The sequence below is a fragment of the Ceratotherium simum genome, chromosome 24 (genome assembly GCF_057802395.1).
Source record: "Ceratotherium simum simum isolate JZ-2026a chromosome 24, ASM5780239v1, whole genome shotgun sequence".
NCBI lineage: Eukaryota > Metazoa > Chordata > Mammalia > Perissodactyla > Rhinocerotidae > Ceratotherium > Ceratotherium simum.
The window spans coordinates 30,791,043-30,817,987 of NC_141923.1; the positions used below are offsets into that span (position 1 = coordinate 30,791,043).

The 26,945-nt window shown below is 50.0% G+C and overlaps 1 protein-coding gene across 1 annotated transcript in view; it reads right to left on the reverse strand.

The window, feature by feature from the left end:
* Positions 1-9,778: 9,778 nt before the first annotated feature.
* Positions 9,779-26,945, reverse strand: part of RGS6 (regulator of G protein signaling 6) — a 528,845-nt gene continuing 511,678 nt past the window's right edge. The window contains 2 exon segments of the mRNA XM_087447760.1: positions 9,779-10,269; positions 12,096-12,123. Of these exon segments, the coding sequence (XP_087303886.1) occupies positions 10,103-10,269; positions 12,096-12,123 (195 nt within the window). The 3' untranslated portion in view covers positions 9,779-10,102.

The window sequence follows — 26,945 nt, forward strand, 5'->3', positions numbered from 1 at the left end:
CTGTCTTTGACTTTAGACAGGATTTCAAAGTCCTCTGTGGCTACCTTCACCCGCTCTTTTTAGGAACCAGACCTGTTCTCTTGGCAACTTAGAAAAATAGGCTTAGATTTCTTCCTGGTCTGTAGCTATCTCCCCTCCCTCTCCTCCCCATCCCCCTCCTCTGACCTCCCCCTCATCCCCTCCCTTCCTCTCTCTCCCCATCCCCTTCCCTCCTCCTCCTCCTCCCCCTCCCTCCTCTTCCTCCTCTTCCTTCTCCTCCTCCCTTTCTTCTTTTTCTCTCTCTTTCCCCCCACCCTCCCTCTAATAGCTTTACTGGAATATTATTCACATACCATACAATTCACTCATTTGAAGTGTACATGTCAATGTTTTTTAGTATAGTCACAGAGTTATGCAAACATCACCACAATCAATTTTAGAACATTTTCATCATCCCTAAAAGAAACCCCATAGCCATTAGCAGTGACTTTTCTCCTCCACCTTTACCCTCCCTAGGCAATCACTAATCTACTTCCTATCTCTATAGATCGGCCTATTCTGGACATTCTATCTAAATGGAATCATACAATATATAGCCATACAATATTAGCTTCTTTCACTTGGCATGTTTTTAAGGCTTGTCCATGTTATACTATGTATCAGTACTTCATTCCTTTTTATAGCCAAATAATATTCCATTGTATTGGTATTTCACATTTTATTCATGCATTTATCAGTTGACAGAAATTTGGATTATTTCTATTTTTGGTTATTATGAATAATGCTGCTATAAACATTAGTGTCTAAATTTGTATTTGTATGGCCATATGTTTTTATTCCTCCTGGGTATATACTTAGGAGTGGAATTGCCAGGTCATATGGTAACTCTATGTTTAACCTTTTGAGGAATTGCCAGACTGTTTTCCAAAGTGGCTGCAGCGTTTTATGCTCCTGCTAGCAGTGTATGAGGGATCCAATTTCTCTGCATCCTTACCAACACTTGTTATTATCTGTCTCTTTGATTATAGCCATCTTAGTGGGTGTGAAGTGATATCTCATGGTCTTTTTGATTTGCATTTCCCTAATGACTAATGATGTTGAGCATCTTTTCATGGGCTTGCTAACATTTGTGTATCTCCTCTGGAGAAATGTCTATATAGATCTTTTGCCTGTCTTTTAATTGTGTTGTCTTCTTATTATCGAGTTTTAAGAGTTCTATATAATTGTAGACACAAATACCTCTCAGTTATATGATTCTGAAATATTTTTTCTCAATCTTGGGGTTGTCTTTTCAATTTCTTGTTAGCGTCCTTTGAAGCACAAAAGTTTTTAATTTTGATGAAGTCCAATTTATTTATTGTTTTTTGTTGTTGCGTGTCTATTTGGTGTTACATATGAGAAACTATTGCCTAATCCAAGGTCATGAAGATTTATCTCTATATTTTCTTCTAAGAATTTTACAACATTGGTATCTTTGACCCATTTTAAGTTAATTTTTGTATATGGTGTGAGGTAGGGGTCCAACTTCATTCTTCAACTTCATTTAGTTGTTCCAGCACCATTTGTTGAAAAGACATTCTTTCTCCCATTGAATCATTTTGACACTCTTGTTAAAAATCAATTGACCATAAATATACGGATTTATTTTTAGATTCTCAATTTTATTCCATTGATCTATATGTCTGTCCTTATACCAGTACCACAATGTATTGATTACTGTAGCTTTATAGTAAGTTTTGAAATTGAGATACTTCCACTTTCTATGTCCACCTTTCAGCACACACAGCAAAGGCTGGGATGTGGCCTGAGGAGAAGGGCCTGACTAGATGGGTTGAGGACTTGTAAGGAGAGGTAGGGCTGTGGGAAGCACAAGGGGTCAGGATTCAGGTGACCTAGTCTTTAACCCTTGTCCTGCCATAGTCTTGTGTAACCTTATGTAAGTCACTTGACATTCTTGGGCCTCTGTTCCTATTCTGTAGAAGGAAGGCTCTGGGCTAGCTGATTGTTAAAGGAATTTTCAATTCTAATAGTCTGGAGGCATGAGAGACTCAGTTTCCATAGGCAAAGTCTATTATAGGACCTCTCGATTTTACAGCAAAGCATTCATTTGACTTTCCCTCACTTGCAACTTAGGTATGAGACCGGAAATGTACAAGATGATTCTGGATTATCTCGTCATACCACATAGCAACGAAGCTATCAAAGACTACCAAGGTCATGTCTAAAGGACTCAGGAGCCAACCTGAAGAGGCTCTTACTGGCCAAAAAGGGGACACTCTGGACATCAACAAGGATAATATATGTGATGGATTAAGATACACCACATATATTTAAATTCATGAGTTCATAACGATGCTTTAAACATGCCAGTTATTTGGAATTTCTGGATTTTGAGATCTCTAACTGAGAGAAACGCTAGTCGTCTCCACCACTTGGCCTGGGTTTCACGGCTGCACCACTCTATCCTAGATCCCTATGTCCCTGGGGTCTGCTCCAGCACTTTGCTTTCAGGTAGCTTCTATTGCTTCATTATTCTGTGTTAACCTATTTGGAGAAGGCACGGGAGAGCTCCAGAGTTACTGGTAGGGGTCTACAAAGCACTAACTGAATGTATAAGTCCTTGCTCCGATATGCACCATTGCGTCCCTTTTTTTCCAAGTAGCTTCTGTTAGATGACTAATCATGCATTCTCTTCAGTGTGCGGATTCTGTGATCATGTGCTTTCTCAAACGGGGGCTCATAGATTTTGGGATATTAAAAACATGACTTTTAATTGAAGCAGTTGTGGCCAGTGGGCCTGAGGGGTGAGTGGTAGTTCAGACCTGGACTCCAGGTCCTGCTCCTCCACCTCCTCTCTGCCTTCCCCCTCTGGGCCTCAGTTTCTTTATGTATAAAAGCAAAACATTGAGGAATGTACTACTGATATATGCAAGAATATGCACTGTGCTCAGTGAGAGAAGCCAGACTCAAAAGGCCACATACTCTAAGATTCCCTTTATCTGGCTTTCTGAAAAAGGTGGAAATATAGGGTCACAAAACAGACCAACAGCTGCTAGGAACACGGGGGTGGACAGAGGGGATTAACCAAAAAGGGGCATGGGGGAACTTTTTGGGGTGACAGAATTACTCTCTATCTTGATTGTTGGTGGTGGTTACATCAGTGTATAAGTTTGTCAAATTCATAACACTATACAGCCACACGTGGCTTAATGACAGGGATGTGTTCTGAGAGATGAAATCATCATTAGGCTATTTCATCATTCTATGAACATCATAGAGTGTACTTACACAAACCTAGATGGTACAGCCTACACACCTAGGCTATATGGTACTAATCTTATGGGATCACCATCATAAATGCAGTCTGTCGTTGACCAAAATGTCATTATGCAGTGCATGACTGTATCTAAAAAGGGAGAATTTTACTGCATGTAAATTATAACTCAATAAACAAAATGTAAAACACAGACACACATATACACACACACACACTCACTATTGCACCCGAAAATCTCTAAGGTCCCTCTTGGTGCTAATATTCACTGATGCTCTACTGAGGGGATGGTCATGGGCAGGGCCGCAGGAAGACATATCCAGGGCCTTGTCTCATTTTTAAACTTTCTTTCCCTGATTTCCTCCTACTCCTCCCCAATTCAAAACAGTCTTTCTGTAGTGGGAGAAAGAGGAAAAATGGGCTTCATTTGCTTGGTGGCCCTTTTAGGAACAAGGCCACCTGCTCCGTGGAGGTACACGTGGTCTGTGTGCATGCCGGACATTCTCAGAGGACAGGCCTCACCCAGCCCCTCATCCCAGGTCTGAGGCCCGAGTCACTGACCCGAAATGGAATATTTCTGAACAAGGGCTCAGAATCCAAATCTCAGGGAAGCAGCCATGGAGGCCTGTCCGACAAATGGGAATCTAGATGGAGAGCACAGACCTCTGCTTCCATTTTCCATCCAGGGTCTGAAGGAGGAGCCCCTGGCCGTCTGCTCTGCTATTTACTGAGGCCTAAGGCAGGATTATTGATTGAGGCCATCCAAGTTACACACAATGAGGGAAGGAGGCCGTAGCTGGGAAGAAGAGAGCACGGGGCTTGTCACAGGCGGAGGGAGACTACTGCCTGCACAGGCAAACCACCCACAGCCTCCTGGCTGGCGGGAAGGGCGGGACTCAGGGCCAGCCGCTGGGGAAAGCTGCCCAGTGGGCATTTGCGAGCGTGCTCCACCTCCACCATTCACGCCTCCCTCCGTCAGATGCAGCAGCAGCTAATACCAGGACTCATTTCGTGAGCACTTACTATGTACCAGGCACAGGCTAAGCCCTCTATACTAATTCACAACAACCGTAAGATTTTAAAATTCTTATGCCTTTTACAAATGAGGAAACCAGCACTCAGACTGAGGTGTGGGGCTCCAGCCTTTCAGTGAGCGGCTGTTTCTCTCTGTCGGCTGAAATAAGCCAGGCCTGGCCCAGCTAGCTCCAAGCCCCTGAGGGGACCGAGCCCATGCTTTAAGGGAGCAGGAGCATAGCCAAGAGCTGTGTTCCAGATGAAGCTCATGCTGAACCCACCCCAAGCCCCTTTAAAACAAGCCAGACCCCACAGCCTCTCCTCAGCCAGGGAGGCCTGCCCCTTGGTGTGCGGGGTCTGGGACAGAGCCTGTAACCCCACGGCAGGGGCTGAAGGGCTGGGTGCAAAAGGACCCCAGCCGTAGGCATCAGAAGTCCCAGTAAGGAGGGCCACTAGCTCATGCGGGCGCTTCTGCCCAGGAAGGCAGGTTGAGAGAAAGTGTGCCAGCACAGCTCTGTGGCCTAGTGGGGGATATGCCCTTCAGAAGCCCTCCTGGCTGTTTCTCCAAGCCACAGAGTGTGGAGGCTGCCACGTCCCAGGAAAAGTCCTAGGGTCGGAGATACCCATCAGAGGCCCTGATGGTCCCTTGGAGGCTGGGACCAATGAGCAATTGGAAGCTAGCACAAAGGGAAGAGACAGCCTCATGACCTTTAGGCCAGAAGTCCCCAAAAGGGTGTGGGGAGAGAAGAAACAGTCAGGGTGGATCTCAGACATTCTTGGAGGGCCACAGCTCTTAGTGTTACAGCCGGCAGCCCCAAACCCCCACCTCCACCCTGGACCTGAAAGTGGATCTCTATTCTTGGTGGTCAGCAGGATCGTGAGCATACACAGTGACAGCTTGCTAAACAAAGATTCTAGAAATAAGCCAGATGGTCCCGCTGGGTAGGAGGAGTTCCAGGTTCCCTGGAGGTGGTGGCCATGATCAAAGAGGACAGGGAAGCATGGCTCTGTTGTGGTGGGCCAGGACCTGACAGTCGGAGAGACCTGACACGTCAGGTGCTGTTGCAGGTGTGACCTTGGTCTTGACCTTGTGGGGCAGGAAGTCTTGCCTTGGGAGATGGCCCAGGTGTGGGGAGACAAGGTGATTCCCATGCAAATGTGACTGAAGACCCATTCCCATGCCTCGGAGATCATTTCTACTTTTGGGAGCAAAATTTCTGCCACTGAAGCGAGCTGCTAGGTGCCAGCCTGTCGTTAATAGAAAGATTGAGTCCTGTGGTTCCTTTTTACCTTGTTCTCTTCTCCTCTTGTCAGCCTGACCCTAGGATCTCAGAGTCCCACTGCTTCGGTGTTAATGGGAACGAGATTGTCTGTTGCTCAGGAAGCCAAGACTCCTGGTAAGGAGCACCATCTGTATGCGGCAGACTTTGATTTTCGGAATTTATTTAAGAGTGTCAGAGCGGTGTCTGGCCACTGCTGACGTTCGTCAGGCCCCTGGGTTTTGTGGTTGAGCCCAGACAATGGGGCATAGAGACCGCCCAACCAAGGAGACCCTGGCAGAAACAGCTTTAGCTTTCTGGTGACACCACTGTCCCAACCTACCAGGAGAAGTCATATACCCTAGAGCTTTCCTAAGCTGTTCAGCATCCTGCTTCAGAGTGAGGGGAAACAGGCTGTGTGTGTGTGTGTGTGTGTGTGTGTGTGTGTGTGTGTGTGTGTGTTATAATGGGGCAGGGTGGGGAGTGGGGAGGGGGTGGCAGATTTTTTTTTTCTAGGGGTAAATCCTGCCCAACAAACCCCCAAACCAAGGAGCCACACAGAGTTAGCTGGATTATAGTGGGTTCAAGTCATTTATTTTTAGACTGTACCAGCATGTTTGGTTCTGGGGTCCAACCCCCAAATTCCAGAAAAATAAACTAATGAGAACCACATGCACTATGAGGAGGCCATTCTGCCATGTCCATGATCATGCGGTGAGTGGGATAGAATATAGACCAGGAGCCCTCGGTGTGGAGCAGGGCCTCCCTCCCAGGACAGCTGACAGCAGCCGGCTCTGAGATCTCACCGGGACTGGGGAGAGGGTAAGGGTGGGTTATTTGGACCCTGTGCCTTTATGGCCCTGGGTCCCTTATTGCTACATTTGCTACTTTGCTACTTTATGACCCCTGGGTGGTACCCAGAGGATATCTTATCACTGGGTGGTACTAAAGAGTAGGCTGCTGGCGTCGGCCATTGCCATGGTTACACCAACAGAGATCTCTCTTCAGAGGGTCCAGTGGTGAGTTATCAGGGATTGACTTGGCCACTATCGGACTGTGCCACACATGGTCCTTAGAATACACTCAACTCGGCCAGCCCCTTTGGAGGCTGGTGGCATGTTATCGTCCCCTACAGGGCTTTCCAGCTTCAGACCTTGCTGGAACACCTCCTTCCTCCAATACATTCTGCAAGACCCAAAGACCAAGAGCCCCCAATCTTTTCCAGCTTCTGGAAAGGCTTTCTGGTGGTGACTTTTGAAGCCCATGCATTTTGAGCACAACTGGAGGGGTGCGTTTTAGGAAAAACATCAACTTCCTAAACCAGCCAAGGGAACCAGACGGGTGGCAGCCTCCTGGTTCAGTGTCCTGTCGGTGAGGTAGTATGAACACAACAGCAATGCTGCCTGGGGAAAAGCCCCTGGCGCATGTCCTCATGTGTTCACTGGTCTAAGCAACAACTCAGAGTTGTTAGAGGTCCCTCCTGGGCGCTGGCCTGTCCTGACCCCTGGGCAGTGGTGGGCCTGGAGCATGGCCTGGCTGACTGCACTGGTGGGCCAGGCCCTGCTGTGTTCCTGGGGTGCAACAACACCTTCCCGGGGGAACAAAGCAACACTTCCTGGAAGGGCAGGAGCCCTCTCCCAGCCCAGAGAGTTCTTGCTGCTTTGATCAGGTCCTCGGGCTGCTCCTGGGCACTTATGTGAGCCAATCTACAAGTTCTACTCTTCCCATGTAGGCAAAGGCTATTTCAGTCAGATGCCCAATGCCAGGTACCTGTGTGTCTGACCTGATGGGGAGGTGGTCACTTCTAAGGCTGCCCTGATGCTTTGGCTATGGGGCTGCCAACATGATATTTGCCCTGTGAGCCTGCTTCCGGAAGAGTCCCAGGCCCAGAGACCATGCCCAGTCAGGGGAGCTGAGGCAGGACAGGGCAAAAGAGCAAAGTCTATTTTGCTACAGAACTGCCTTCAAAAGTCTAATCTGGTCTGAATTAATGGCTGTGGAGATCAGGCTATTGGGGAACTCGCCAAGACCAGATTTTCCCAGGGTACTTGCATTCTAAGGTCTGCACAGTAGACTGGCCTTGGGCTGCCCAACTTGGGCTGAGCAGCCCTGTCCTATACCCCGTAGCTGGGCGTGATCTACTGAGGAGCACGTGCTGGTGGTCACAGGACTGAGCATGCCTTGGTTGGGAGGTGGGATGTGGGGGTTATTGCTCTGGGTTTGAATCCATCTGAAGAGCCTTGACCTCTACTGAGCCTGCTGGATGTCCCCAGAGGAGTCTGGAAGGCTTCAGCCTGCTCCATCTCAGGGCTACAGTCCACCTGGCTCAGTCCCCTCTGGGGACTTCCAGGGTGGGCCAAGTCGCAGGCCAGCATTGCTCAGGAGCAGCAGCCAGAAGGGCACAGACGTCATGGCCGGTGAAGCCCACCCTGCCCTGGCTATAGCCATGGGGAAGGGCAGGAGGCAGCCGGGCCTTTGCCCTGGATAACCGAGGGCACAGAGGCACCCACTGTTCTGGAACTTCCTTTGTCCATACATCCTGTACCTCAGTGTCAGCACAGCTGGGGATCCTTGGCAGGGAGGCGCTTCCTTTGGGCAATGCTAGGTGCAGAGGAACTTGAACTGCAATTTTGTTCTGAAACAGGAGGTCTGCGTGAAAAGCAAGAGGATAAAAAGGATGGAAGGAGAGGTGGAGGAGAGGAGGGGTCAAAAGACTCCAGAACATGGGATCGGGCTTCATCTCAGTCCTTTACTCATCAAATAGTTACTGTCTACAAGTGCCAGGCTCTGTGCTGAGGTTGCGTGGAACAAGGGCGTGGGAGTGTCCGATGAGACTCTGGGTCTATATCACCACCTTTGGAGATACTCTGAGGACTCAACATACGCCATCTAATTTCCACTGTGCCTCGAAGAGAGAGCAACTACTGCCAGTGGGGGAAACTGAGGCATGGCAGTCAAGAACCCATGAGGGTACAACCATGATCAAGACTCCTGATGCCCCTGGGGGCCCCACTGAGGAATGGACGGCTGGGGCCCTGGGGATAGGGCCCTGTGGAATCAGACATTGACAGGGCATGAAGGGGCGGGGGGTTGGCAAGACAGTCATAGGGGAGCACCCAGGAGGCAGGGTCTGCAAACAAGCTTATGAGCCTTTGGTCAGCAGCTGGTGAATCTGCCTACATGAGGAGAGATGTACCAGTGATTGCTTTTTGCTTCTACGTTTGCTGTTTATACACTCCCAAGGGAGAGTTTTCACCTAGGGCCAAAAACAGCTCAAAGAAGGATAGTCATAGCAGGTGGGGGAGAGTGTCTGAATTCAAATTCAGTGTCGCTGAATTCCGCTCTGTCCGAGGGCTCATGGGAGTCACGTGACGACAACGACAATGACGAGTAATAGATACCGATTGCTAAGCACCTACTACACGTCGGGCACCTGACTCAGTGGTTTACGTACAGGATCTTGTAGCCAAGTTGGCAGGTGGTCATTTTGACACACGCACGAAGGGAAGACAAGGGGGTCTTTTGCAGGTTTTTGTAGGTTTTGCTTTCTGTCTGCTTTTTCCCTTGATGTCTGGTATCGGTTAGTGGGGCGCCTTTGCTGGGCCATCAGAGAATCATTTGGCCCTGGCCTAGTCCCTCTGTAGCAGATTCTGCCCCAGCTTCAGACCATAAGGAGACCTGGTCCCGCAGGGTCCCGGCCCCGCCCTCAGGACTGCCCGCCTTGCCACCCATCTGCCTCCAGCTGGGAGCCCTCCCAGCTTCCACCTGGGGCTGCCAGAGGGAAGGATCCCAATGGCCCCTGAGTTCATGGCCATGTTTATTTTGAGTAAAACATGAGGGAACAAACCAAAGAGCAAGGGGCAAAACCAGAATAAATTACGAAATAATAAATTTTTAAAAAGATGGTCAGGACCTGCGCATCTTGTAAACCAGAAGCTCTTTCATCTAGACTGGCACTTCCTCTGGTGTTGGACCCTTGAGACATTTGACAGGACCAGAGGGCAGCCACCCCGCCTGTGGAGACCTCTTCCAAAGTTGGCCTCCAAGGGGCTTGAAAGAACTTGAGGTGAAGCCATCCATGAGGTTGCTCAGCACTGACGACGTGATTGGGACATGTCGCCTGAGGGTGGCGCCTGGTGCCAGCTCCTTACACCCCGGTGGCCACAGAGATGGGGGGAGGCAGGAGGTGGGCGGGACACAGTGGCTGTAACTATGGTGGGTGCTGCTGGTTCACCAGGGGGACGGTGGGGAGGCAGCGCGAAATACTGGATGTGCTCAGGGCCAGCTGGTCCCTTTTGCATTTGCCGGAAGGCGTGATCCCCCAGACCGCGGAGGAGTGATGCGAATAAGAATATAATGTTAGGTGACAGTCACAACAGGAGCCCCCGAGGTGTTCTCCCCTGAATGGTTTAGTGACAAGGACCTCTCAGAGAACCGGGTGTCGGCGCACGACTGTACAAGGAAGAGAGGGCTGTAAACAGGGGCCCCTGCCGGGCGACCCCAGACTCTGTGGACTCTTTCTTTCCGCTCTCCCCGCTCACCCCCTGAGTCTTCCCACCGTTGCCCTCCATCGTCCTCACTCTTTCTCCTTCACAGTGACCAGATCTCCCCTTAAGGAGGCTCTGTCCGCGGATGTGGAGCGCCGCCGCCTGCCCGCGTGGTTCTCGTCCCCGGGCCCTGCGATGGGAACCGTCAGGAGGACTGCATCAGGCCGGTGAGGCGCTTGCCCGCCAGCGACTTTCCCTGCAGAGACAGGCGACGGAGAGGCACGCACAGGCGCACACACACAGAGACAGAGACAGAGAGCCAGACAGGTGGATTAATTGTTGCACGAGCCATGGAGGCCAAATGACTTAGCTCCCTGATTCCTTTGATCTCTGGGTTTGGGAGCCTTAACTGCAGGCAGCTGGAACAACCAGGACTCTGGGGCAGGTTAGGGAGTCAGGGTGTGGCTGGTACTCTTTTTGGGGTGTGGGAATTTTACTTACCCCAAACCAAGCATTTCAACCCCTTAGGTAGGGCGTCTCTCAACACCTGTGGGCTGGCCCTGAACTTGATTTTATTCAACTGAGGAAGGAAAAGGTAGATTGGGGAGCAGTAAGATCAGGGAGGGTGGGCTGACGGAAATAGATGATGGCTAAGGATCTGGGAGGTTAGGAACTAATGAATTAACTAGTCTTAAGAATGCAGAAGACCCAAGAGTCCTGTTTGAAATGTAGGATGAATTCTCCCTGGGGGAGACACATGGACTTTGGGTTCCCCTGATGACCGGCTCTGGGACTGAGAGCACAGGGCATTCAGCGAGGCTCGGAGCCTGGGCTGATGAACAGGGGCCACTGTAGGGCCCAGGGCACTCCACTCCTGCATCACCTATATTCCTGGCTCCCCATCTGCGGTACCCAGGCACTGAGTTTGATGACGCCACATCAGAAAGTCTACAAGCCCTTCCCTACAACCCAGCTTCTTCTTGAAAACGAAAAAAATGAACTGGACCGCGAGGCCTGGTACATGAAGCACAGAGGTCCTGAGAGTGGCCAATTTTTCACATGCCAGGGGCAGGGTTGGGGGGAGATGGCTGAGGAGCCTCTCTTGTGGGACTGGGCACCAAGAGGAGGGAGGAGGAGGATGAACGAGGCTCAGTGGCTCTGCTTATTTGCCTTGATGTATTTCCCCAGTCCCTGCTCCCCCTTTTCAGAAATCCATAGCATCGGACAGGGGTCTAGAGGAGAGTGTGGCTGGCCCCAAGCAGATTGATCACTGTGTCTGAGAAAACACCCAAAACCCATCCTATTATTGACAGCGGGTCAGTGTCACCAACACCATCTGCAAAGGGCAGCACACGATCGCTTGCAGCCTGGGCTGTGCTGTTTGGTAGCACGAGATTGCAAGGGCCAGCAATTCCTCACGTTCATTTCCAAGTGGGGTGTGAGGGCTCATCTTGTTTACTGGGCTTGGCTGCATGTAAGCTGGATGTAATTAAAAAAAATTGATCAGGTTTGTGAAGCCTGCTAGGGTACTCAATAAACCTGCTGATTGATGAATTGATGGATAATGGGTAAATCTAATAAACGAACAACACGGGCTGTGAGTTTGCTGGATGCAGGACAATGTGTCTTCTGGCTTAGCTCTCCATGGAGGGAGGTGCTGCTTGACTTTGAGAATTCCGATGGCACGGATGGGAGCCTGTCCAGATGGATTTACCCTCAGGAGCTGTTGGAAAGTCTGCACCCACCTCCTCTTGCCCTTTTTTTCCCCTTTCTTTCACTCCTCATTTTCACTAGTGAGACAAAACTTGCCATTTTTTTCTCCCCTATCTTAAACACACACACACACACATGCACACAAAATCTCCCCATCAGCAACCTTATCTGAATCTTCAAATACACTAAACTTAGCCTGTAGCAGGATACATTTATACTGGGCTAAACAGTTTTTAATCAGATTTTTTTTTTTTTTTTTTAATCCTGGAGGGTTGCAGCGCCAGTCTTTGCAAATCACTAAAAGCAGAACGGTACTCCTCTGTATAGTGAGTTAGGTACCACAGCAGCTTGTAGATGGCAGAGGCTGACCTTCAAGGACTCCCTCCAGCCCTGGATTCTAAGGCACACATATGGCTGTTCCTCTCCTTGACTGCCCTTTCTCAGATGGAGCTCGAGGCATTTGTCATCCAGTTGGTTCACCTGGGAATGCGCCTTCTCGAGGTAGGCCTGAAGGCAGGAAGCATGGGTGTGTGTGAGGTCCTCTCTGGGGAGATGTGGAGCTGATGAATCCAGGGGCCTCCTGGTCCCAGAGCACTAACAAACCTCCCCACCCCCTTTACCCACATCCATCCCTGCTCCTATGGAAGGCACTGAGGAATCTTGCTTTCCTCTGCGTGCTGCTTATGGCTGCGGCAACCACACACCAAATACTGGCTCCTCCCTGTTCCTTCCATCCCTCCTCCACCAGGGGACAGATTACACATTGTGCACTCAAATATATATGTTCCGGGTCTGCCATACGCAGCATTTGGGGCTCTGATTTTGCTGGCAACGTGAGAAAAAAGAAATCACTAAAGTTTCTGAATCACAGTCTGTGATTCAGACTGTGGCCAGTGCGTATGTTAAAAGCCCAGAGACAAAGCAGGTGAGGCTCACCAAGCATCCAAACCCTCATTACAGCTTCTTCCTCATTAGTGAAGTCATTTTGGCTGGAGAGGGGGCTGTGGGTTGAGGGATGTTGGAGATGCTATTTCTGGAGGATTGTGTGTCTATTTGTTTTAGGAGAATTTGGCCCTGAGGCCCCCCACCCTTGACCCCTCCCGGTTCTATAGAGTGGGCTGGGCTGGGCTTGGAGGTGCTAATTAATCTCTTCCTAAGTCCTGAGCTCAACCTCACAGCTCTGACTTCAAGGCCCTGTGGCCAGCCCATCAATCCTGCCCCTCCCCTTTCCCCAGCTGCTTCCCTTTCTTAGGGCTTCAGGGGCGGGGTGGGGTGGTGGGGGTGGTGGAAGGGGTACAGCTGATCAGCCCAGAGAACAGACCCTGAGACTGTTCCCAACTTCTCAGCAAGCCAGGTGGAGCTCCTGGGCATTTTTGTCTCCCTCTCCCCACTCCTAAGCTCACGCATTTACCAAATGCCAGTTCTGCTGCTAAGGGAGGTGGCGAGGGTCTGGGTTTGCTTGGAAGCCAGCTCAGCCCAGCTGCAATCTGTCCTATGCAGTGACCTCCCAGGTTGAGGAAGGGTAGGCTCAGACCGGAAGGTGGTTACTCATGCAGGACACAGGCATGGCTAAATGCCTGGCCTTGGGCTTTGGGGAAGAAATCCTGCAATCACACTGGCTAAGCAGCTGCCTTCCTTCTGAAGAGCCGAGGCTGCTGTAGTTTTCAGGGATCAAAGTGAAATCTGACAGCAGAGGCTATCTGTGTTCAGAGATGAGCTGTTCCAAAGTCTATGCTGCTAGGGGCTTGCTGGGGCTCCTGAGCTTCCTGCTCTGCCCAGAGAGAGGAGAGCTCCCACCTGCACCCTCTAGGGCTCCCTCCTCCCTCCTCTTCACCCCATCCCTGCCTCCAGTTTAGATGATTCTGAAGGAAACAGGAAGGAGAGTGGTAATTCTGCCTCTGCCTGGCATCTTGCATAGTTACAGGGGAAGGGTTTTTTTTCAGCATGTGAATGTGTGATGTTCCTCAGTGCTGGTCAGTTGGGAACGGATCATGGTGCCAGAACACTGCAGCCAGCTCAGCCTGAGGCCTTGGCGTAGCTGAGCGAGGCAGCTGAAGGTGGTTGAAAATGCTATTAGTAGGCAGCCTTTGTCCAAGTGAAAAAATATCCAGTGATTAGGACTGAGCGGCAGAAGGTACATTCCAGAGACACTAAAGCTTTGCATACAGACAAAGTGCTTTTCACCTTCGAGACATTTGGCAAAGTTTAATCCAGCAGGATCCTTCAATTTCATGGACCATGTGCTCAGTGCTGGGTTCACAAACACCCACACATTCAATTCCCACCCTCCACCCTGACTAATCATTTCAGCTCTGTGGCCATCTTGATGGCTAGAAGCCTGGAAGAAGGTGGTCATGGAATCTTTTGTTTCTAAAAGGAAACACACAAAAGGAATAGCTCCCTTTTGTGACAGCTTTCAGAAAAATCAACATGCTGTTTGACATGCTGTGGTTCTGTGCACTGTGCTTCCAGATATTAATCAACAAAGCATGCAGGATCCCGGTTACCAAGAGCTTTCGCCACTTACTTACCTGGGAGGCTGATGCTAAACACTTTGGCTGGAAGAAGGGCTGCGGCTCAGAGAGTAGCCCTGGGGGTCAGATGGCATATTGGGGGTAGTGGAGCCAGGCCGTAGAGGCTCAGGCAGGACCCCTTCAACGCTAAGGGACTAAAGACATCTGAGCTGCTGATGAGATTTTCTTGTGATTTTCTCAGATGACCTGAGGCTGAAGTTACAGATCTCAAGTCCACCAAGTCTAAATCCATTCTACTATGGGGACAGAAATCAACCATGGTTACCTCTGGGGAGAGGGGTGGAATTGATTGGAAAGGGGTATGGGAGAACTTTCTAGAGTGATGGGTATAGGTTACACTGATGCATACATTTGTCGAATTCATTGAACCATACATTTCAGATCTGTTCATTTTGCCATATGTAATTATACCTCAAAAGAAAAAGAAAAGATTAGAAGAAAAGTCCCAGCTATCACCTCTCTGCTTTGAAATTTCCCATTCCTTACTCTTTTTCAGTTGCTATCCCAGCAACTTTGCCTTTTGGCCAAATTTAATGCTTCCCCCTCCAGTAGAGGAGAAACCCAGATTCCTCTGCTAGAGGAACTAGAACTTGCAAGAGAGCTAATTTGGAACACTATTTCTAGTCTCCATTGATCCAAACAGATCACCTTGTTGTGACACACAGGCATTTTTCATCCTTGCTAATGAAAAATGGTGTTCTGCTGAACAGGGCTCATCAAATGACCTCAGCAGGCAAGAAGAGGGAGGCCCTAGAGATGAGTTGTCCTCTTAAGGAGACTGAAGGTCACCAAGAGTAGATGATGCTCAAGTTCATAAATGATGAGTGTGTGTGGAATCACAGGCCTGGGGGAGACTTGCTGAGAAGAGCAGTCAGGAGCCTAAGATCCAAGTGGAAAGGTAAGCATCCTGGCTTGGGTTCAGCAGGATGCGGAGAAGTCAAGGACCTGCCTAACTTCATCGGGTGACTTCCCCAGAGGTTGGCGCCCCTGGTGGCCCTTTCCCACCGAGCAAAGCAAAAGGAATGATTTCAAAAGGGAGTATAAGGAACTCTGCGGCATCTCCTTTCTCAATGATGTTTAAAATTGGGGAGAAAGTGCCATTTTCTTGGAATAGTTTAGGGGTCTGAGAAACTCTGGCAGGGGATGGTGGGAAAATCCATCCTTAATATAGAATTGTTTCAAAAAACTTTTCAACTCTCCCTCTCTCATCACTCTCTACTCAACTTTGTGAGGCAAAGTGGGGCAGATGAAATGGGAAAACCAGGTTAGGGGCCTAACCCAAGATTACACACTGCTGATCCACAGCAGAGCCAGGTCAGAGCAGCATGAGAGGAGGAGGGGACGTCTCTGGCTTCCTCACTCTTCAGTAGTGGGGGGGGGGGTAGAGAGACCCCTGTGACAAGATCCACTCCTGGGGTCTGTATTCCTCCGGGGTCCTTGCCCAGCTTTCTGATCTCTCTCAGGAGCTGAGGGGCATTTTATTTGCTTTTAAAATACTCTCTTTACTTGACTTTTTAAAATAAGATGCGACGAACATAAAATAACACCCAAATTAAAAAAATCAAGAGAGAGGTAAAAATTGAATTAATAAAAAAAATAGTTCACTGGCTGAAGAATTAATATACATTCATGTACATTCAAATCTGTTAAAAAAATGAGGAATAAGATCAAAATGAAAATAATGGATTCTTTTGAAACAGCCCACCATCTTTTGTACGGTGCTATAAACAACCAGGTTTGCCATGTCAACGGTGGGTCTATGGAGTCTGCCAGCAGCCATATCTTCTGAAAGCAATTCCCACAAAACGTCACTGGGAACATTAGCAGGTTCAGATACCTTACTCTAGCCTGTACTGGCAACTACCAGTGCTTTTTTTTTTTTTTTTTAATTTTAATTTGGAGAAAGTGAGTCTCCAGCCCTCCTATCTGAACTAAATGTGAAAGAACCGACCTATCCCCTGACTTCCCAGAGACTCTCTTGGAATCTCTTATTCCTGCTCAATGGGGTGACATCAATATCTCACATACCTCCCTTCTCAAGTGCCCTCCTCTTCAAATCGCCCAGACCTTGATGGTGGCGGGGTGGGGATGGTCCCATTACTAGGGACACAGGGTAGCTGCCGAGACAGTCACTCACAGGCACCTGTTATTGAACACTGAGCAGCTATGGCGTGTCGAGCACTCTAGGCATTTTACGGACACTTCTGCCAACGTCCACACCATCATTGGCAGTTAGGTATTACTTTAACCCCCACTGGACAGATGAAGAAACAGGCTCAAATATAGCTCGAGCCACTTGCCTGAGAGCACGCAGCTAGTCAGTGGCAGAGCCGAGTGGGTCGGCCTTCACGACACACACACCTTCTACTTTGTGCACGGCTGTGGCTTTCAAGGAGGCAGGCAGGTGGAGACGCCCAGGGGTAAGGACCATGCCCTTAAGGACCAGGTCCATGCCCGCCCACATGTGGCGACCTCTCTGGGCAGTGCGGGGTGATTTTCCCAACCTCACTGAGAAAGAAGCTTCAGCTCTTGGGCTTGCTGAGGCCACCTCAGGCATTTCTGCTCTGCCTGACGTGCTTCCCCTCATCATATTTGGGAATCCTGAGAGAGGGAGGTGCCACCTTCTGGCTGGAAAGCTTGGCAAAGTGAGCCTTTGGCTACTGTGCTGAGCTGGGGCTCGGGTCCCCACTGCTTGGTGCACGTGAATTTAAAGCAGTGGCCGCTGGACAGGCCACGTGAAGGCACCACTCCTGTTTGTTGCCCTGTGTCATTGGTGCTGATGCCTCTGGGATCTCCATAGCAACTGTCGGGGGTGGGGGGAGAGAAGCAGGTGTGATGTTTACCTTTCTAAGGCGGGGCAGGCAGAGCTGCCTCACTCCAATTAGAATCAAGTGCCTAAATTGGGGTGTCCTAGCCAGGCTGGGTAAGCCCTCCCTGGGTCAGGTTCCTGGCACATCTGACTCTTGTCCCCCATCATGCTCATCACTTATGGGACTCTTTGCAAAGGCCAACCTCTGCCTGTTAGTTTGGGTGGGTGGTAGAAGACTGTCCTCCATGGTCCCCTAGCTGTGCAGAGAAAAATCTGGAACCAGGCAGGCATGCCGGGAGTGACAAGGGCTCAGCAGCTGTGCCCTACGCTGGTGGCAGGATGCTCGGCACAGACTCCCCAGCCTCCCTTCCATGTTGTGCATTCCCACTTTCCCTGCGCTCTTTACCCACATGTGGTGAAATGCTCCCTTTTCTTATTACCAAATCTTTCATCTCTCCTTCCTCTACTTGCCACGGAACACACCTGTTGCTCTTTCTACACTCAGCTTGCAGGAAGTTCTTGGTGGACCCAGGAGCGGAGTAGAGGCGGGCATTCTGCCGCAAGGCTCCTCAGCAGCATGACTTCCTGTGGCCCAAGCAATGCCTGCCTCTTCCTCTCCTCCTCCTCCCCAAAGGCACTTTGGCATCTCAGCTCTAGTTCACTCCAAATTACGAAAGGTTAAAAGACTCAAGGAAACAGGGACATGGCTGTGTTGCTATTGGCAATCATTTTTTTTTTGTGAGGAAGATCAGCTCTGAGCTAACATCCATGCCAATCCTCCTCTTTTATTGCTGAGGAAGACCGGCCCTGAGCTAACATGTATGGCAACAACTTGATGCTACTTTTTTTCAACTAGGAAGTTCAAGTGACCTTTGAGGATGGCTATAGGAGAGCGTGCCACTGGAGTGCAGTAACACGAAATTGTGGACGAGACAGCAGGAGGAATCGCTTGGCAGTGTGTGATCCTCCTGAGGACCCACGGGGACTCTAATTTCACCTTCCTAAGGGCACCTCTTATCTCCTACAAACACATTTACCCAAAACAGGCCCATTGGTTGGGGTCCTTGGTTAAGCCAGCTGCCCAGGCAGAGCCTAGAAGGCACAGCCCCCATGGCCCAAAAGCATAATCTTTCTATGAATGTCCACGTCTATTTGGAAGCATATGCAGAGGGCCAGCACACTTCTCTCTCCTCTCTACCACCAGGAATGCAGGTCAGCAGGCATTTATCAGACATGTATTTCTAACCTGAAAAACTGCAGCAGGGTCAAGCAGCATTTTCAAGAGATCTCTGGATAAAACTTGGGTGGATGGAATTCCTAGGCACAGAGAACCTTCCTACTCTCTTACAGCCCTGTCATATGTTGCTGCGATGCTTTTGGTCCTTGTGGGGTAGCAGATGGGTGGTTCCCCAGCCCCCTTCTCCCCTGGTGGTCTAGTATGTAGAAATGTGAGATTTCCAAGTGTCCTGTAGGAGTTGGCCCTGGGCCACACAGGAAGGGTTATGGAAGCTGTAACCAGGAGACGAAGCCTAAGGATGCTGCTGTTGGGTTTAAAAGCATCCTGAAAGGTAGTGGGCATTTTTGTCCTGTTCTGCTAGAGGTCCAGGAGAAGCGAGTTACAGGATCAATACCTAAAGACATTATTTGCACATTGCCTCTGGGACGAGGGACTCATCTCAGCATCATTTCTGGACCCCTCAATTCCTTGTTTCTTAGGAAGGAAGAACTATGGGTGCAAAAATGAGCACACCAAAAATGGGTGCCATTGGCTGTCTGTGGAACGAGAGCGTGAGAACAGGAGTGGTGGGTGGAGATGAGGCCACGGACAAACAGATCATCTCTTCCAGATTTTGGAGCACCTTCTGTGCAAAAGGATCCCAAAGAAGGTTAGAGAGTGCAGACGCCGGGATCACTCACCCACTGCTGGAAGGAAGCCACCTCGGGGGTGAAATGCAGCGGCCATTCTGACTCTGCGCCAGCAGCACTAGGCAATTGTGTTTTTAGGAAGGGAAGTGAAGAATAACTTATCCAGCTGAAACCATGAAGACCTGTGGCTTAAGGGAGCCCCTGCCCAGACATGCATACAGCTGCAGCAGGCATGCAATCCATGCATGGGCACATGCAGGTCTGCAGCGTATGTTACACATGTACCATACACTGAACACGGAGGCGTATATCAGGCAGGCAGCATATGCACCTGTGTATATAGCTGTGCACACGCTTATGTGCATGTTTACACTGCAGGCACTTACATAAGCATCTCATGCAAGGTGCATAAGCAACCACATGACTGGCTGTAGAGTTTTCTATCAGGCTCTAAAAGAGATGCCAATCTTTGACAAACACTGCAAACTTAAAGCATTTACTTTAAGATACATATATAAAACCTGGATTCTCCCCAGGAAAAAGCCATTTGTGCCAGTGGAAATGGCCTCTCTGCTTCTGTTTCTGTCAACACCACAAGTAGTAGGAGCGTGCACCCCAGGGGTCTGGTTTAGGGGGGATTTCAAAGCATCCCCTGCCACTTGCTTCTGACTCTTCCAACAACCCCACTTTGTAGTATGTGGTTAAAAAACACAAGCCTTTGTTTATCTGGCAGATGGAGCAACCAGACTCAGTGAGGCCGTATTGCTCAGGGTGGCTCCGGGCAGGCAGACAGCTGAGAGGTGAGGGTTTCTGGGAATGAGGCTCCTGCATGCAGAGCGCTGCATCTGGAGGATTGGATTTCATGCTCTTATCAGGGGGAGAACCATCCCTGGTCTGGGTCTGGACGCAGGAGGCATCTTATGGTCCTGCACCTCAATAGGGGGGCAAATGCCAGATTCTGACAACTATGTCCCATTTTCTGGGTGGCTCTCTCCACCTCCTAGAACCACACAGCTACAAGCCCCTCAGCTCCCACACCTTCCTGGGAAGTGCTTAGGGGCTCCAAGAAACTGACCACAGGGCATACGCTGGCCTGCGGGGCCCCACAGTCCTGCCATTCCCAGGGGAAGTGGAGAAACTGGCTCTCTGAGTCAACTTTAAAAAGAGGCCAATAACGATAGCTACCATTTATTGAGTAGTTCCATGAGCTGGTCACTATACTAAATAAGTGTGCTTTGCACACATTGTCACATATGAGATACCCACGTACTCATCCTCAATTGCAAAATAAATACAAAGATACCTACCTCACAGAATATTGTTGGAAATTAAATAATGTAATAAGAGCTACGCATGGGCTGCAAATAACATCATCATAATGAAAATAATAATACGAAGCGCTACACTTGAGCACATACACTACAAACACTGTGCTGAGCACCTTAGGTATTTTTTCCCACTTAATCATTTACTCTTAGCTCCCTTTTACAGATGAGGAAACTGAGGCTTAGAGGAGCTGCCCAAGTCACACAGCTAAGTGGCAGAGATGGAGTAGAAGCAAAATCCCTCTCAGGCCAAGCTCAGCATGACTTGGACGCCCACAGTGTGACACCGTGAGCCCCAAGAAACAGCAGCGATGGCTGTTATGCCCTCATTAGTGCCAACGTCCACCCCGTGCATCAGGCTTCATTCTACCCATCGGGCAAGTGAGCAACCTGCCGGGGTCTTATACCAATATGAGGTGGAGAGATCGGATTCAACCGGGGCTGCCCATCTCTAACTTAGCCCATTTCTCTACATTCTGGTGGGCACTAAAGTGACGTTGTTCTCAGGGGGCAAAGACAGCAGGTCATCTGCAGTAGGGGAAGAGAATGCAACTGAGGGAAATGTCACTGCTAGTTTTCCAACGACATTTAACTCAGGGTGGTTGGTGCTGTTCAGTCACTCTCCAGAGAGCTGGCTACCGACAAGGTAAGAAGCAGTCTGGATGGCTCAGGGCAGGCAGCCATGAGGGGCCAATCTGGGGCCTCTCAAAACACACTCCTGCTGGAGCAAGACACACCTCGCTGTACAGTCATCCGTGTAGTCCTGGGGAGTATGGAAAGGAAGGGGACGTGACACCAAATCTGAACAAAGCTGCTGAAGGGCAGGTCAGGGACTCTGGTGGCCACCACCCCACCCACACCCCTTCCTGGGGATCCTTCTCATAATGTCCCACAGATCTAGAAACAATTCAGGAAAGCTATGATTGAGGGCTGGCAAATCCTGGGCTCTGAGGCTGTGTCATTACCAAGGAAACCTCCATCAAGCCTATGGCCACTGGAGAGTGATCACTCACAAATGCTAATGGTTGACTGTTTTACGTATTTAGAATTATGGATGCCCTGGAACCTTCCGGTATCGTCCAGGACAGGAAACTCATCAGAATTTCCTTACTACTTTGCTGCAGATTACAAGGTTGGGTTGAGTTTTGCACTGGCTGCTCCATCTCCATTTCCCAACTTAATCTGCTATGATGTAAAGGCCAGGCCCTCGATCCTTGCTTGACAGCCTGTCTTTTCCCATTAAGCATGGGGGTTCAGATGTACCATGCTCTTGGTGCAAATGAGAAAGGCCAGGGGCAGGGTGTAAAATGGTTCTCCAACCCTGTGAAAAAGTATAGGTGCTCTTGGGATTCCCAGACCTCTCTCTCCCCTACCTCTTATATCTAGCACCAATTGTGCCTGACAGAGTTTTAAAGGACTGTCTGAGCGAACGTGGTAACAATCAACTCTGACTGCGTTTTCCTTTGTTTTAAAAAAATGTCTTATTAAAACTTTGCTGACTTCACCGGGATCGCCATGTTTAATGAGAGGCCTCAAAGAATTTGAAAGCAAGAGATGAAGAGAGGAAAAAAGCCATGAGCTGTAATCACCATAATTATGCAATCCCATGATGAGTTGAAAGCAGCCCTGGCGAGGCCCGAGAGAGGAGGGGGTGTCGTTTGCAATCAGGTCGGTCCTCAGGACAGCTGGCAAGAATGTGACACGAGAACCCTTCCCTTCCCAAGTTGGGTTGAGCTGAAGATGAGTCCTTGAGGCAGGGCCCAGGAGGAGGGGGCTCAGGGAGGGCACTTTCTCCTCTGTCTCTGGTGCCAGCTTGCCCACCTGGACTCTGCGACTGGCATTGGGTAGAGGCAATTGGCTTTATCATCTTTTCTGCTTTCAACAAAACACCCTTTCTGGATGGGAACTATGACAGGCCACGCTTTCTCCCACGCAGAGCCAGGGCGCACCACGCACACGCCCACCCCGGCTGTGCTCAGCGCCTCCCTGTGCCAACGGGCGCCCATGCCCTCCGCTCGCTGACTTCCTCTCAGGCATTCAGGGGAGAGAACCCTGTTGCCCAGAGCTCAGCTGCAGTAGCAGCAATTGGCTTAAAAAAACTCCGAAACAACAGGCAAGGATGACATGTGGAGGGCAGTAATTCTACTCCTTGACAGTTTCCCTTGCTCTGACTGTGTCATCATCTGACTTTTTCTCCCTCAAGGCAGAGTCTAATCTGACTCTTGGCTCCCTCTCCTCCAGTCTCAGCAAACTCCCTCCATATGATCCATTCTCCTTTTCCACAGCTTATTTATAAACTGCAGAATAAAAGGCAGTAGAATCCATTTAACAAATATTTAATGCATCGTAGGATTCCAGCTGGAAGAGATGATGGAAGCCAATGCAGAAATTTTCCCTACAATGTCCTTGGCCATTCAGCTTCTGAACATTTCCAGGGAGCTCACTGCTCCTCGAGGTGACAAATTCCATTGTTGGGAAGTTGCTACTTTAGAATATTCTTCAGTAGAGTGACCCTCCCCATATCCTCTACCCACGTGTTCTAGCCTTGCCTAGAGCTATCCAGAAAAGTCCACTCACTCGGGAAGACAAATACAAATATATCTCACTGTGGTTATCGAGTCTCCCTAGGGCTGGACATCTTTATCTACTTCAGTCTCAGCTGACATGGCTTCCAGAGTCCCCAGTTATTCTCCTCTGAGTTTTCTCTAGTTTGTGAAAGTTCCTGATAAAATGTGGGGGCTTAGAACCAAGACTCAACACAGTCTAGAACCACACAGAAAGCAGTGACACACCTGTCTCTTCTGACCATGTCGTTTCTGTCATTGCAGCCTAAAGTTGCTTTTGTTTTTCAAAAAACGCAATTGCATCTTCCTTTTGCTTATATTAAGTTTGCCATCAACTACGACTCCCAAATTTTTTTTACTTAAATTACAGTGAAGGCTATGAATGTTATCCTGTGTTTGTGGGACTGAATTATCTTTAACAAATTTTATCTGGTTAAATTTTATCTAGGTGTTTTTGACCCATCATCCCACCTGAAGGAGATACTCTTCAAATATAATTCCATTATCTACCAAATGAGCAATACCTTCCAGATTGGGATCTTTGAATCTGATCTTCTCAGCTCCCCGGCAGTATCCCATTTAGCATTCTGCTTCATAGCAACGTTTCACAGATTGTTTCTACGTATGCATTTGTATCCCGCCCTCCTTCCAGAATGCCATGCTTCCCAAACTCGATTTGAACAAACATACTCTTTTGCTGCTTAAAAAAAGGGAAGACTCCCAAGTTGTCTTCACCAGGAGCTCATTTTCGGGGGAATGCCATGGCAGTCTTACTTCTCAGCCTTCCAAGTCCTTAGACCTTGAGCTCTTTGACTTCTCTCTGTTTGGACACAGGCAGAGTTGGGTCTCTCCCTGACCTTGAGTTTGGCAGCTTTGTCCCCACCTAAGTTCCTGTTCTTCCAAAGCCTGACTAACGCCGGGAGGTTTCTCTCTCCTGCCCCTTCAGTGGTGCCGCTGCTCCCCCTGGCAGGACTGAGGCGGATCCCATCCTCTGCAGAAGTGGCTGTCTTGTCCCCTGAGATATCTGCACTTCCCGCTGTTCATTCGGCTGAGGGCCCTGCAGTCACCTTCACCCTCTGCCTTCCTACTGGACAGATGAAAGCCCATAGCCATTCCCATGTGGCCGCCTGGGGACAGGCGCCAGAAGTCTGACTGCACAAGTGACAGGGAACAGGTTGAAATCCCACAACCCCATCAGCCACTTCTCAAGTGAGAGCTCCTTCTAGAAGGACGTCTTTCCTGAGTGGGGGGTGGGAGGAAGGCTCTGTTATGACAGAGGGCTGCAGGTCACCTCCCGAAATAGCTCCCCGCCTGGCACATACGTCCAGAGTTTGCCCCCAGCCTGCCTTGCGGGAGACTGGCAGGGTATTCGATTTGGATCCGAATCAGTGGCTGTAAACACACAGCTGTGCCTTTCTGCCTCATAGGAGTTTGATTTTCACTTGACTGCTCGGCACACTGGGGTCTGGGGAAGGCAGGAGAGGGACTGGGTTGGGGGAGAGTGAGGGCTGGGAGAGGAGGAGGCGGGGAGCAGCCTCCCCCGTGTCGGGAGGCTGAGTCACGGCTGCGTTTTTTCTCTGAGGGGGCACTCACGGGGAGGGCATTTTTGGCTGATTTTGGTTGACAGGTTGAACCTTCAGCTGCAACAGCTGGGGATTCCTCCTTCCAAGAGAAGTGGCAGGGTCTAGGGCTGAGTGTCTCAAAAATGACAACCTCCGACCCTTTTTGATAAATAAAAATCTCAGCCTTTCCCAGAGTTTCAGAAAGACCTCCCCATCCCCCACCATGGAGAATCACTGTATCACTTCGTCTTTTCTGTATCCCACCAGTCAAGCTGATGCAGTTGCCATACATTTTATAGTTTGTTTATAAAAAATAGACTTTAACATTTCCATTTTCCAGCTACAAAATTGTAATATTAAATATGCGTTTTCAAACTTCACTTGGAGCCAAGATAGAGAGAGAGAGAGAGAGAGATACCAGAGGAGACTTAACCTACCACTGACTGTCAGGATAACGCGGACTTTCCTAACCTCTCTTGCCCAGGTCTAAGAGAGGTTGGCAAGCTGGCCTGGAGTTCTCCAGGGAACTGGAAAGTGTAGTAGGAGGTGAGCAGCAGTGTGATGCTCACATTTCATTCCTTCCCATGCCCCACAATGCACTGGGCAATCTGGCAGCACCCACACTGGAGCCCACCCTTCTGCCTAGCTGACCTCACGCCCCCACCTCCCAACTCACACCAGGCTGGGCGTCCATCCCAGAAGGGCGGGGACTGCAGAACTGGCAAGACTGACAGGATGTGTATTGCTTACCCTGTTCTTTGTGACTTCTCCCTCCCTGCCCTCCAAGGGTCACAGTGTCTGAGGGAGCCCTGAGCAATGGAGGGAGCAGGCTTGTGGCTTAGGAAGACTGCAGCATTCTTAGTTCTGCAGGGGCTTTACCCTCAAATCCTTGTGGAAGGATTTTAAATCCACACCCAACTCAATTCTATCTGCGGTTTATTTCCCTGGCCTCCAAGGCTGGCAGCCATTTCCTGGGCAGGAAGGCAGTCCCTCTCTCATTCTGAAGGATGATTAGCACAACTCAGACACCTCAGGATAGAAAGAAGACAGACTTATAGAACACTCCCAACTGGAAGAGTCCGTAGAGATTGTCTAGCCGAGCCTCTGTACGGAGGAGAAACCCTCAGAGAGAGCCAGTTATTTGCGTGAGGTCACGGGGCAAGCAAGCTGAGGTTGGAAGCAGGAGCCGCTCTGCATGGGGGCAGCTAAGTTGCAGAGAGTCCCAGGAGAAGTCTTCGCCGCTCGAGGGAGGTGGGTTTTCATGCTTTCCCTCCTGAATGTTACTATGGAAGTCCACCTCCATCTCCAGGCAGGCTAGGCTGTCACTACTGCTGGATCTCAGGGCTCTGAGATGGAGAGGCTGGCACTATGGTCTGTGACCCAGTGGTCCCAAAAGGGCCTAAGGACCGTTGGCAATCGAAACCAACTCTGTTTAAAGATTTTTAGCCAACTGTCCCTTGCTGGAGGCCCGAAAGGATTTTTTCAACTGCGGTCAAAGCCCTCTGGGGCTCTTCTGAGTCTAGGTATTTGAGAACTTAGTCTACCAGAGTGCATGGCGGTTCCCAAAACATGCTGAGGGGGAGGGGGAACAAGCTCCTGGGGGAGGGAGCTGCTAACGCCCAGGTTGGCTGAGCACCCTGGTTGTCTGCCCTCTGCCTCACCTGCCAGGAACCTCAGGCTTCCACTTCCAGTTCAGCACCTGGGCCTGGAGCTGGGGGTTTCTTCCTGCAGAGCTGGCTTGAAGGGGGAGGTGAGCTGCTGACTTTTTAGCTCTCTAGCTTTTTCTTGGCTTTTGGCCGGAGAGGGAGGAAAAGGAGAGAGAGGGAGGGGGAGAGGGAGGGTGGGTGACAGCTGGCTCCCGGAGCTTCCTGGTCTCCATCTGACTTTCCTGCTGCATTCCTTGGCAGGCAGGACAGAAATGCCTGTCGAGGAGATGCCACTCATCACATGCCAAGGCTCCCTCAGCTCCCGGCCCTTGCTGTTTCAATTTCAAGGAGCACCTTGACAAAGCTCCACTGCGATGAACACCTGGTCCTCTTCTCCATTCTCCTCTGTGGCTTCCAGTGCTTGCTCAGGCACCAGCATCCCCATTTCCCATCCTTGGAGCCCAAGGCTACAGCTGACAAGCCTCTCAAGAGGGCAGCTGAGGCTTCAGCTGAGCTCCTAGGCACAGGTGTCCAGGGAGGCTGATGCCACCATTACTCGGGGCTCCCACGTCTCCTAATTTAAGTCCGTCACTCCACAGAACTGTACACAAGATGCAGAGGACTTTTACTAGCTTCTCCTCCCCATGGTGGAGATCTCATCAGATGGCTTCGGCCACCATCCAAAAAGGAACAATCATATTGCTGCTGTTGAGCCTTGGCTAAAGGCCCTTTGCTTCCTCTCGCCCTCCTCCCATGCATCCCCCTGGTCCTCTATGTCAGAGGCAGCCCCTGATGAGGTCCTCCTCACTTTGTGGTTGACCCTGAAGGAATGAGCATGCCTAAGAGCGAGCAGGGGGACAGAGAGCCCTGCTCTGGCCACCCTCATACCCTCATTGTCATCTGTCAACTGCAA